The sequence below is a fragment of the Microtus pennsylvanicus genome, chromosome 4, assembly GCF_037038515.1.
Source record: "Microtus pennsylvanicus isolate mMicPen1 chromosome 4, mMicPen1.hap1, whole genome shotgun sequence".
Classification (NCBI taxonomy): domain Eukaryota; kingdom Metazoa; phylum Chordata; class Mammalia; order Rodentia; family Cricetidae; genus Microtus; species Microtus pennsylvanicus.
Window position 1 is genome coordinate 80536374 of NC_134582.1, and position 13001 is coordinate 80549374.

At 43.2% G+C, this 13001-nt stretch overlaps 1 protein-coding gene across 3 annotated transcripts in view; it reads left to right on the forward strand.

Moving 5' to 3' along the window:
- Positions 1-13001, forward strand: part of Sptlc1 (serine palmitoyltransferase long chain base subunit 1) — a 45539-nt gene that overhangs the window by 5624 nt on the left and 26914 nt on the right. For all 3 annotated transcript variants that reach the window (XR_012910358.1, XM_075969617.1, XM_075969618.1), the window contains exons 4-5: positions 3614-3707; positions 4240-4312. Coding sequence is in view for 2 of the 3 variants with exons in the window: in XM_075969617.1 (XP_075825732.1) it covers positions 3614-3707; positions 4240-4312 (167 nt within the window). In the remaining variant the exon portion in view is untranslated. The remainder of the gene's footprint in view (positions 1-3613; positions 3708-4239; positions 4313-13001) is intronic.

The following is a 13001-nucleotide window of genomic DNA, read 5'->3' on the forward strand; positions in this document are numbered from 1 at the left end:
TAAAAGCTATAAGAGGCCAGGCCTCTTGGCATAGGAATTCCAGCAATACAAGAGACTTGAGTTGGGTTCAAGCCCTGCCTGGAGTACAGAGTGACTTTAAAGCCTGTCTCCATAAATTACTTTTTTAAAAAATAATAATAACAAATAAACTGAGATTGTAGCTCAGTGGTAGAGAACTAGGAAGAGGCAACACAGTAGTTAGTTTTTAATTTTTTCAGTTTGATTAGTTGTCTCTCTGTGTGTACATGTTTGTGTGTCCATGTGTGTGATAAAGAGAAAGAGAGAGAGAATATACAGAAGTGTTTGTATGTGTGGGGGCCTGAGGTGGCCAGAAAAGGTTGTTGGGTCCCTTGGGGCTAAAGTGGCAGGCATTTGTAAGCTGCTCAATATGGATGCTGGGATCTGGACTCTGGTCTACACAATGGAGCATCAGGCTCTTCACCACTGAGCCATCTCCCCAACCAAACACACTGGTGATTTTACCAGTTTTTGTGGTGGTAGGAATGGAACCTGGACCTTGTATGCTAGACAGCATTGTACACTGAACTATGACCCTGTCATGAGGCTGTTTCTCATGATGTTGAGAAACTATGTTTTACTGCTGTTGATGTAATGCCTGTTTGCTTACATACTAATTTGGCATGAAAGTGTTTAGTTTTATTCTTTAAAATCAAGCTTTACTGAACATCCACATAGCACAAAATTCATTGTTTTAAACTATTCAGCTAAAATAAGTAAGTGTTATTGTATTTACAGAGGTGTGCCACTATCACCATTTTCTAAATTCTAGAACATTTTCTTTCCTCCTCAAGTCAATCCCAAGCTTTTCCTTCCTGCTCCACTTGTTGCCCAGGCCCTGACAGTATTTCTCTACTCTGTGAGCAGACCGGACTTTGTAGGTATTTCATAGGAATGAAAGTGTGCAAAGTGTGATGCTTTGTGTGTAGCTCATCTGCTGAGCTTAGTGACTTCAGTGACTTACATTCATGCTATAGCAGCTGGCAGTATGCGTCTCCTTCCCTTAGATGACTGAGACTCTTCTTTATTTGCTTTTGTCTGTTTTAGAGTATCTTTTAAGTTCCCTGGCATCTGGAATTCTGTGGCGCATGCCTTTAATTCCAGCATTCAGGAGGCAGAGACAGGTGGATCTCTGTGAGTTTGAGGACAACCTGGTCTATAGAACGAATTTCAGGGCAGCTAGGACTACACAAACGCTGTCTCGAAAAACTAAAAATTAAAAGAAAAAGAATCTGGAATTCACCTTTACATATCATGTATCAGCTTTGTCACTAGGAAATACTGGTACATGCCCTAATTACTATGGGTCACATATTCTACTTTGAGGTTGTCAGCATGTCAGGTTCTCATCAGTGTTTCTGCCTGCCTGTATTTACACATTGTATGTCATTTCCCCCAACAGTTCCAGTAGTTTCATGAGTAGGGAGTCTACAGGTGATGTGATCCAGGGCCTTGTAGGTGATAGTGTGACTGATTTTGTTAATGTAAGTGAAGTCATTGCACACACTGTTGTCTTTTGTGATAAGCTGGGCAGTAAGAAAGTATGATGCAACTTTGGTTTCTGTTCTCAAAGACAATGCCTTCATTGTCCTCTGTGTTATCTACATAATTTAGATAGTCTTATCAATTTGTATATCCTTCTTATCTTAAGAGTTTAAATACCCACACTGAACTTTATCCAGGGTCATTTCTTCAATGGTGTTTTTTAAATTGAGTTCTACCAGGGATTTGCCTTCTTTTTGCATTTTTGAGATTGACCAACTTAGTTGAACTCAGTTTTAAGCGTTTACTTTTTCTAGTGAGGATTCAGTCTTTTTTCTGATACCTTAGGAGCAGACATTCAGATTTGTAGATTTTGAAAAACACTGTATCTACTTCTCACATAAATGAGCATTGTCCTGTGGCCTGGGAAAGGTGCAAGCACTGCCACCTCCTCTCTGCTTGGGATGGGTTTGCACCTGAAGAGTTTTGTTACTTTAAAGCTTTAGAAAGTAATGATCTCTGCAGAGGGGTGTAAGTTCTTCCTAAGATCTGTCCAGCTATAGCCCCTACTTTTACTATGTGCTGTTAGAAGAGTTTGACACTTTAAACAATATTTCCATATGAAGTGTGCATGCATCCATGTGCGTGCCACAGCATGCCTGCGGAGCTGAGAGGACAGCTTTCAGAAGTCGGTCTCGGGGATCTACTCGGGCTGTCGGGCTTTGTGGTGAGCACCTCGACCACTGAGCAGTCACCAGCTCTTAGCACTTGTCTTTGATACCTGAATGCTCTCAATTTTTTATTTTGATTTCTAAAAAGCTTTCTCTTCCCTTTTAAACCAAGAACATTGCTTTCTTTGGACTGTCTGTCTTTAGTGCTTTGTGATTGATTGCTTTCTTTTTGGAAAGTGTGTTCCTTTCTGAACAATTCCTGTGTCCTTGCTGAGATTTGCTTTGTGTCTTTTAGGTTTTGCCCATATTATATATTAGAGTACACAGTGTTGCTGGGTGTGGTGGCTCACAGCTGTAGACAGTCATACCACTTGGAAGGCAGAGACAGGAGGAGTTCAGGAACTGAAGGGCAGCCTGGGCCACATAGTAAGTTTGAGGCCATCATGAGAAAGTGAGGCCCAGTGAAAATACCAGTGTTTTATAATACTAAATATCATGACATGTATTTTTAGTATTTTTTAATAAAGCAACGTTTTATTTATTTCAGGGTGTCTTACATCCATTGCATCATGCATTTTATTGTTGCTAAGACATTGCATCTCAGACATTTTTCTGTCTGCCGGATGAGTGACAGAGGGCAGAGATGACTACCTCCCTGCCACCTGCTACATGTGTCTTATTTTGTTTTGGTTTTTTTCTCCACTCTTTTTTTCTGGATTGTCTGCTCACGGGACTTGTAACTTTTCCGCTACTCTCCACGTCCTTATGTGCTCTTTCATCTTTCTGTAGGCTCTTTTTTTGCTTTGCTTTGTTTTCTTTAGACAGGGTCTCTCTGTATAGTGCTGAAAGACCTGGAAATCACTATGTAGACCAGGCTAACCTCGGATTCACTACACTCCTCCTGCCTCTGCCTCCCTGAGTCTTCTCTCATTTTGTATGTTAGTACTGTGAGTTGATTTCAGGTAGTCTCTTCTGTGGCTTTCTAGAATTCTGTACCTCTTTTCTCATGAGTTATCAGTTCTGTTACAAATAAATAAGTAGTGTCTGAGAGCAGTGTGCAGTCCTTTCTGGCTCACCACAGACAGGCGTCAGCAGTGTCACTGAAGCCACAGTTCCGGGCACAATCCCTCTCCTCGCTTGGCCCATGTTTTGATGGCCTCTGTCTGTTCTGTCATGTTGTGCTGTCTCCTTACATCAGCAAAGAGCTGGCTTTCCCACAACTCCCTACCATCTTACTCTTTTTTAAGTACAGGGAGCTTATTAAAGAACAGAGCTAATAGGAAGATGTTTGACTTTAAATTTACCATTCCCTAATTTATGAAAAAGTACAAAGGAAAGGGATAGAGGGCAGATAGAGTGGTCTGACTGCATAGCTGTGCTGTGCCTGCCCTCCTGTGCTCAGGTGGGTGCTGAAGTAAACCCCTCTCTGTCTCTTTCCCCAGCCCTCCAACCCACAACATCGTGGTCAATGGAAAAGAATGTGTAAACTTTGCATCCTTTAATTTTCTTGGGTTGCTGGCCAACCCTCGGGTTAAGGTGAGTAGCGCTTGATACTGAAGTGGGATAGGACCTTGCTAGCTGCAGAAATGACATAAAAGTCAGGTGGGGTCATCTGAGAGGGACAGTTTTACACTACGGGGTCTGACAGAATCAAAATCTGGACTTGAACTATTCAGGGCAGATGTGTTGAGTGGGCTCAGTGTGGGTGACACCCAGAGAACCTAGGAAGCCCGACCCGGGCAGTGAGAGAGCATCCACAAGTTTCCCAGCTCCTGTTAGGACTGGGACTTGCAGATCCTCAGGAGAAACTAGTGGTCTTTGGGCTTTTAGAGGTAGGCGATGTCACCTCTCCATGCTTCAGTCCTGTGTCTTCCTAGTCTGTTTCCTAAACCCCATTAGAACTGCTGTAGTTACAAGAAAGGGGGGAAGGTAGGAGAGGGCCCAAGAGTGGGAAGTATTGCCTGGGCTTGTCGGAATTATAGATAAAGGGAAGAAGGGAAAGTTGGGGGCGGGGGAGGGTCGTCAGGACCACACAGAAGAAATCATTAGCACATTTGCTTCCATAAAGGCCGCAGCTTTAGCGTCTTTAAAGAAGTATGGCGTGGGTACCTGTGGACCACGAGGATTTTATGGCACGTTTGGTAAGTCACATTCTTTTTCAGACCCCATTGAAAGGTCAGTTTGCATTTGCAGCTCCTTAGGAAGCATTCTTAACCCTCAAGCTGAGTGCTTGTGTTTTCTTGCTTTTCAGTTAGTTGTGTTTGGGAACTTGGTAGAAGCTATAGGGGAAGAGCTGTCGGGCCTGAGGAAGTGCCCTGAGGGTGTGCTGCCGGAGTCCTGATGCCTGGGGCTAGGGGAGACTGAGTTGTGCGTCCCAGTTGTTGGGTGAAAGGTCCAGCTTCTGGGGCCTGCTCTTTGTAGTCCTGTGGCGATCCGTGTCTAGTGTCACTATGTTGTGGAATGAAAGGGCAGGCAACAGTGCCGTTCCCACAGGACAGGTGGCCTTGTACCTGACTTTCCCACTGTCTACTGGCAAGCACTAACAGCAGGATGTACCTGGTCTATAGCCAGGGCTGATAAAAAGCCCTGGGCAGTCAGGACCACAGAGAAAGGCGAGAACACATTTACTGGATTGAGGTTGTAGCTTTTTTTTATCTTTCTGCGATGGAGGTGAAGAGTCACTCGTGTCTTTGTGTGTGAGACTCTGGCACAGGCTCCCTGAGTCCTTAGGTGGCACAAGATAGCAAGTACCAGAAGCTTCCCAACTCAGCCTTCAGAGACTTCACTATGTACATTGCCCTCTGCTTCTGGAATGCCAGTCAGTGTTCTGGTGGCTAAATCCTGGAACTAGCCTTCTGGTTTAGGAGGCCAGGCCATGTCATTTCCACTTATGGAGTTTCTGTGTCTTAATCCCAGTGGGTAACATGTTTTTATGAAAGAGACCCTTCCTTTGTTTCTTTGTTTGATGGTTGCCTTTTTCGTGCTGGAACAGATGAGGACAGCTGGTGCCCAGAATCCGAGAGCTAGAACTCAGAGATTCTTCCCCCCATCATCCGACTGTTTAGAAGAGAAAGGATGCCCAGGTAGTTACATTTTCTCTGCAGTCACACAGTTCGCAGATTTCTACCCTAAGCTTGGGCCTAGTGTCCCAGCTGCCAGCTCAGACTCAAGTGGCAGGATCAGAGGACTGAGCTCAGACCCAAGACTCCCACTACCCTAGAGTCTAGTCTAAGGCAAGCAGGGCAGTTTCCTGTTTTTACTGGTAGGACTTGTTTACTTTCATAGGACTAGAAAACAGGAAAAGCTGCTTTTTAGGGACTTGGTGGCTGTCATCTGATTCAAGAGGCTTGCTCTCTGTGAGTTTGTCTGAGTACAAAAACTGCTTTCTTCAGAGTCTGTGGTAGCTTTCATTTGTGGACCCTCACTGCTCCTTAGGAGTTAACCTGGGAAGGAATTGAGATATATTGCTCTCAGAGGAGGGGTCAAATCTTTAAGCCTAATTTTCCCAGAGCTGTGAAAACATAGTTTAAACGGCCCAGTTCTCCCTCTCTGTCACTTCTCAGGCGTGGAACAAAGACTGTTCAATTAGCGCTCCTCACCAAGTAATCTGGTCCAGATGCAGATTTCAGGGCAGGTCCTCCAGCTGCTATCTGCCCCACAGTCAGCAGCTGTCAGTCACTTTTGTTTGCCATGCACAGGCTCCTCTTAAGCATATATGGATGATTTCTTTATGTGCATGTTTCACCCATTTTTGTAAAAATAGAACTGTTTTACACATTGTTCTGTGCTCTAATTTTTGTTTGCTTTTTTCAATTTTTTTAGTTAAAAATTTTTATGCAGTATATTTGATCATGTTCCGTTCCCCAACTCCTCCCAGATCCTACCCAAGTTTATGTTTATTTTCTCTCTCAAAAGGGGGGAAAGGAAAGACAAAAAGAAATGCCCAAACAAAGCAAAACAAAATAACAAAGCCCACCGCTCCCCTGACCCCCTCAAAAAAAAAAAAACCCAGAGTTTGTTTTTACGCGCCAGTTATGCCTGAGTATGGGACCTGTCCCAGAGTGTAGTCTACAGAATCAGTGACTGTCCAATGCACTTTCCCTTTGCCAAGCAGGCGTCGGTCGCCAATAGCTTCATAGTTGGTGTGGGCTGTGCTTTCATGTGGATGTGAATGTGTCTGGGTTTCTGTGATGCTTGGAACAAACTACAGCCTTGTGCTCTGAGCACACACTTCTCCCCTGAGCTGTACCCCATCCCCCAAATGAGTGTATTTTAGATTTAAATTGGATTTGATTGTTTGGGTTTCTGAATGGCCACCCGCAGCAGATAGTGAATATACAGTTTATAAATATTTGCAAGCAAGCAACTCCCATCTGTCCTAAAACCACAACTGAAGGCTCATGTGACGCAGGGCAGCTATGTAATGGTACTGGTTGGCTCATTCCTTGTTCAGTTGTTTCCTCTGTGTGTGCACATGCAGTCTTTGTTCTTTCTTTGTCTGTTTTCTAGCAACTTTTTTTTCCTGGTTCATTGGTTGGTTTCTCTCACCTCATTCTGTTGTGTTTTTTTTTAACTTTCTTTTTGAATTATTCTTTGTCTTTCTCATCATGCGTCTCCATCTCATTCATTTCCCTGTTTCTTTGTCTCTGCCCTCTAGCCTTGAAACCTTCCCCCACCCCAAAATAAAATTTAAGAGGAAAAAAAAAGAAAAAAAGAAAGAAAACAGCCTCATCATGGAAGCTGCAGTGTGACACAGTGAGTCACACAGTAAACACTTTTGTCCATACATCTTTACTTGCATGTATTTGCTGCAGAGTCGTTGGTCTGGTTCAAGGCCCCTGATTTCTGTTACACTATCCATGTTGGCCCTCACTGGAACTCCTCTTGGTTATCCTGTTGTTGCCCTGTGTTGTGGAGGTCCTGCAGCTTTGGGTCTGCAGGACTGGTCCCTTCACATGCTCCAGCAGATCACAGATGGGGTGAATGTTGAGATGGGCCAACTCGTAACCCTGGTTCTGGGCCTTGGTAGTTGCAGAGTTGGGTCAGCCAGCCAGCTCTCCTCGTACTCCCCACCAGGATGAGCCCTCCTGGCTAGTTAACTTCTTACAGCAAAGAGAAAGGGGCGTGGCCAGTTCTGCTTTCACATCCTCAAGGTCAGTTCTCTCACACCTGTACCTTCAAGGCCAGCTCTGCTGTGTGTCCAGGTTTGCATAGGGGCCACTCTCCCCAGTGCTGCAGCTGATGAGAGGCGGGACCAGCTCTTCTGCTCTTGTGAACTCAGGGCCAGCTTTTCCACCTACCTCAGGTTTTATGTGTAGGGAAGGGCGACTCTTTCCCACCCGTGCTGCCACGTGGCAGACAAGTGATTTCTTCCCTTATTCTGAAAGAATTATATGAATAGTTATCGTGACCTGCTTTAGAATTTTAGCATTTAGTAAAATCAGAGAAAACTACTTGGGTCATCTCAGACTGAATTTCAGACCTCTGCAATAGCCCTGCAGTGAATCACCCTAGGGTGCAAGCACATGGCTGGCCCCCTTTGCACTGAGCCCTGTAGCAGATGTGGGGAGCCTCCTCTTCTCTAGACTTTCTCTATAGCAGATGTGGGGAGCCTCCTCTTCTCTGGACTTTCCCTATGCCCACAAAGGTTGCTCTTAATTTGATACTTTCCCCTCCTTGGTGATCATTTGGGCATCTGTTTTCAACGATCTCTGCCTTGTAGATCGTCTCTTAACTTGTAGATAATGAACAAATTACTGTGGGCAGAGTCTTCTGTCCCACCAACCCACTCCAAAGTAGCTACACAGAGAGTGATTGTTAATTATAAATGCTCAGTCTATAGCTTAGGATTGTTACCAACTAGCTCTTTCAACTTAAATTAACCCATATTTCTTATCTATGCTCCGTCATGCAGTGGTACCTTTTTTCACCGGGACATGTTCATTTCCTGCTTCCTCTGTGTCTCTGGCTGGTGACTCCTCATGACTCCACTCTTTTTCTTCCCTGTCCTCTCATTTGGTTGCCAAATCCCACCTAACCTGTACCTGCCTAGGTATTGCCCTGTCACCTCTTTCATTAAACCAATCAGAAAGCATCTTGGCAAAGACACGTCTTCTCGGTATACAAAATGATTATCCCATAACATTTCCCCCTGTTATCTAATTAAAAAGGAAGGTTTTTAACTTTAACATAGTCAAATTATGTACAACGAAAACAGTTACCAAGTGAGAATTACAGTTACAATATCCAGTTCTTTTTGTATTTGGCAAAATTATCTATCTTATCTTAGAGTCTAAAGTTTTATACCTAATTTACCTTTTACCATAATTAAGGAAAACTTTAATTACTTAGTTTTTAACTCTATCTAAGACCCCAGAAGGCTGTAATGTTACTTAATAACAAGTACATCTGGCGACTGGATGGTCACCCAAAGTTCATCTGTAATGTTGGCTTAACCAACTTTGACCTACAGGCCTAATGTATTTGACAGACATTTCTGAGAAGCAGGGAATTTTGAAGGACTTTCTGCCTTGTCTTGGCAATGTTGGCAGTCACTTTCTTTTGCGTCCTTCTGGTCCAGTTTGGACAGTATACTCTTAGCGCTTGAGGCTAGAGCAGTTTTGTTGCCTAAATGGCTAACTTTTTGCCATAAAGAAAGCAAACTCCATATGGAGTTTCTTCAGTGCCCTTCATCTTTTCTGAAGTAAATTTGTGCTATGAGGAGCAGATGTGTCTCACTGTCAAAAAAACCTTGTTATTAAAACATTTTAAATGCCATATTCTATAAGTCTTTGTCGTGTTTGAAGACCATCTGCCTAAGTATATCTCTTTAACCTTTAAAACATACCTAATATAAGTTTGATTATTATAGGTAGCTAACTACTAACTTGTATTTCTTAATTATACATTTTTAAGTGAGCTACAGAAGCAGCTTGCCTCAAAAAAGAGTAGAAATATACATACAGTAAGCAAAATAACTTTAAATTTATGCCAATAAACCAAAATTCATACCAATGTAAAAGATTTTGAGATTAATATTTATTTTTTGAATTAAAGTAGATTCAATAATCTACCCTTTTATCCCATCATTTCTATACCATATCCCCTTTTTTCTTTCATTAAGTGATCCTTGTATCTAACTTTTCTGTTTAGGTGTTTTGTGGTTTTTTTGCTCCATGATCAATAACAATTTGTAAACACCCTCCCCCCCCATGACAACAAACAGCCGTAACCCATCTTTTGGGAATGTGAGCATTATTTTTCTCTAGACTGCTTCCTGTTGTTTGGTGGTGCTGGAGTTTTTGGGGAACCCTGAGAAAAAAATCAGGATTATGGTCTGGCTAGAGTAGTCTGTGAGGCTGGATCATATCGCCTAGCAGTCTTGAAGCTGTTCTGGATATAGAACATTGAGGAAACTGCAGCAAAGGTGATTTTGAGATGTTGGATTACCTGCGCCTTCTGATTTTATTGATGTCTGCTGCCCTTGCTCTGAAAATACATAAACTTTTAAAGGTAACATACATATCTGCATTAATACAAGTATGACTGTATATTGTACACAAGTTAGCCAAAGATGATTTGTTGTTGTTGTTGTTTTATGAGTAGGTTACATGTCTTGTAGTTTTTCTAGATTTCTTTATGTCTGTAGCCAGGGTTTTTCAGGGGGTCTTCCTCTATCAAACCTGATCATCTTTAACCTTGAATGAATCCACAGTCTTTTGTTTTCTGTGGGAACAGAAGCACTACCTCTTTCTCAAAGCAACACATCTTTTGACTTCCATTTTGAAGTCAAGACATTTTTAAATTTTGGTTTAAACCAGAACCATTCACAATCGTTGTCTCTCAGCAGCTGTTGTTTGTTATCAGCAATCAAAAACTCCAAAGACAACACAACAACACATGGTGTCCAGACTCCTGTGCAGTTTCCATTTTTATCTGGCTTTTTTTTCTCTGTAATTACTTTACTCCTTTCTTAAGGAGTTTTTTTTCTATGACTGTCTATGTCTTTTTTCTCTGCAAAGCCCCTGTACCTTTTTAAACACACTGTGACCGTTTAGAGGTTTCTTTTGTCTGGATCTGTCTTTTTTGAGCATCTGTATTGTTTTCTGATCATGAGATGAATCTTGAACTGCTGTGTCAGCCACCGGTGGGACTAGGCTTAGTACATGGTGCCAGTGCAAGGGGGCCAATGGCTGACTCCATCCCACAGGCAGCTGCTGGGAAAGTCATCTCTGTACTGCAGCTGCCTTGACACTGTGAGACTAGAAAGCCACATTTGGCTCTATTTTTGTGTGTTTGGAACCTTTTTTTAAGCTTTCTTTGGTTTAATGTGGAAATTTGTGTTCTACTTGTAGGCCAAGTTTTTTGTTGGGACTGCCAGCTCCCCCCAATAACCCACACAGAGACTTATTATTACTTATAAATGCCCGGTTGATGGCTTAGAGTTGTTGCTAACTAGCTCTTTCAGTTTAAACTAACCCATATTTCTTATGTACACTCTGCCATGTGGCAGTTCCGCTTTTCAGCACAGCATGTGCATCTCCTGCCTCCTCTGTCTCTGACTGCTGACTGCTCATGACTGCACCCTTCTTCCCTGTGATCTCTTTAAATCCACAGGTCCCAACTAACTTCTAACTGCCGAGCTATTGGCCAGTCAGATCTTTTATTGAACCAATCAGAAGGTGCTTTGGCAAAGACACTTCTTAACAGTGTATAGAAGATTAATCCATAACAAGCTACTGTACTTTTACTAGAAGTAACTTTGCTTGCTCAAATATCTTCCCAGGCCTGCAAGATGGCTCAGTGGGTAAGGGCATGGGCTGCCCAGCCCCAAGGCCTGAGGTAGAGCCCTAGAACATACATGGTAGGAAGAGAGAGCTTACTCTTTTAAGTCATCTTCTGACCATGAACATGCACCATGGTACACCTGTACCCCCCCCACACACATGCAAAATAACTTTGTTTGCTTTTTAATGCTCTTTTTTTTTATCATTTGTCATAACATATTTGTTAGATGATTAAGACAGACAGTGGAGCAGTGATTAAGCTAAAGTTTGTCTGTTTTTAGAATAAATGTGGCCTTCCTCCCAGAAGACAGGCAGAGGGAACTGAACACTGAGTTCTTACAGTGGCCAGCTCACAACACATATATGTTTATAGATCATACAAGATATCTGCTACTTTGTACAGCTATGTATGTTGTTAATTGTGGTTTACAAGTAAATAGAAAGTCATGACTGGACTCTTTCCCTCCCGCTTACTTATGGTTTAGAGCTCAGAACCTCATCTCCCTCTGGGGTAGTCAGGTCCTGTGTGTTCAGGAGGGTGGGCTGTGACTATTTGTTCCAGTGCTTTCCTGTTTGGGTACATAGAAGCTGTAACTTACACGTAATCCACACTGGCTTCTTGGTCTTGCCCTGACCAAAAGGCATCGTTATGTGGCGTGCTCAGCAGTGAACATTCTGTGCCTTCCTTCATCCATTCCTTTCTTTGTGTGAGGCTAGTCAACTGGGCTGCGGCTGGGGCCTGGAAGATCACACACTCTTCTGACTCCTAGATCGGCTGCTGCTTTACTTCATTCATACGACAGTGGTTTTGTAGGTGTGGGGAGCAGTCCTCAGGCTTGTAGCTTAGAGCATCTCAGTAAGAATCCCACGGTGTCCTGGATATGAAACATTCTTCATGACATTTGAATACAGAAGAGCTGCTGTTTTTACTTTTAGAAAAATTGTGCATGCGTTCATGTGTGCACATGTGTGTTGCTGTGACTTAAACTCCAGGACCTTGCACATACCGGGCATGTGCTGTACCAGTGAACACTATAGCCACCCTTTTCTGTAGTTTTATTTTGAGGCAGGTCTTACTAAGTTGTTCAAGTTGGCCTTAATTTGAGGTTTCTTGCCTCTGTCTGCTAAGTGAACAAGCTAATATCTTCTCCTTCTCAGGAGTTTTCACTTGTTTGTTTATGTTTGGGCATGGGTGTGTGCCACACCCTATAGGAGGTCAGGAAGCACCTGCAGGAGTCAGTTCTGCCCTGCCACCATGTGCATCCTGGGGCTCAGACTCAGGCCATCCAGCTGGCAGCGGGTGGGTGGCACCGTTACCCGCGGAGCTTTCTCGGGTGCCCTGGAGCGCTTTTTAAGAATAGTAGTTATTAGGATGGATGGTGGTGGTGCACACCTTTAATTGCAGCACTCAGGAGGCAGAGGCAGGCGGATCTCTGTGAGTTCAAAGTGAACCTGCTCTACAGAGCTAGTTCCCGGATAGCTAGGGGGGAAAAAAACCAGGGAAAAGAATAGTATTTACACAAAAATACAAAGTTCTTAACAGAAAATATGGCAAATTGAATTTGAACTATTGTGAAGTTGGTTGCTTTCTAGTCTTTCCTTTGGAAAACAACCACGGGGGTTGCTGTTTCCTCACTGTAAATGAGGCTGGACAAGTGACCCTACAGAAGATAAACTTTAACTGCTATTAATTCACGTGACTTTGTTGGAAAATAAGGGATAACCAGACTTTCCTTTTCTGTAGGAAAAGCTTTTTCCTAGACTTTGGTGCTCAGCACTATTCTGAGTGTTTCATTCATGCTAAATGATTGTCCTCCCAGAAGTCCCTTGAGGAAGGCGTGGCTCTTACTCATGTTTGTCAGCGGAGACATTGCAGGTGTGGAACAGTCTCAGAGTTGTCTGAATGTACACCCAATGATGAGTGCCCAGCCTGAACCTCCCAGGGTCCTGGTTGCATCATGAGCTCTTTGGATAGCTCAGTAGTTGGACCTTCTGTCCCAGTTTCTCGGAGGGCTGGAGTACCTTGAAGCATCAGAATCTTTAG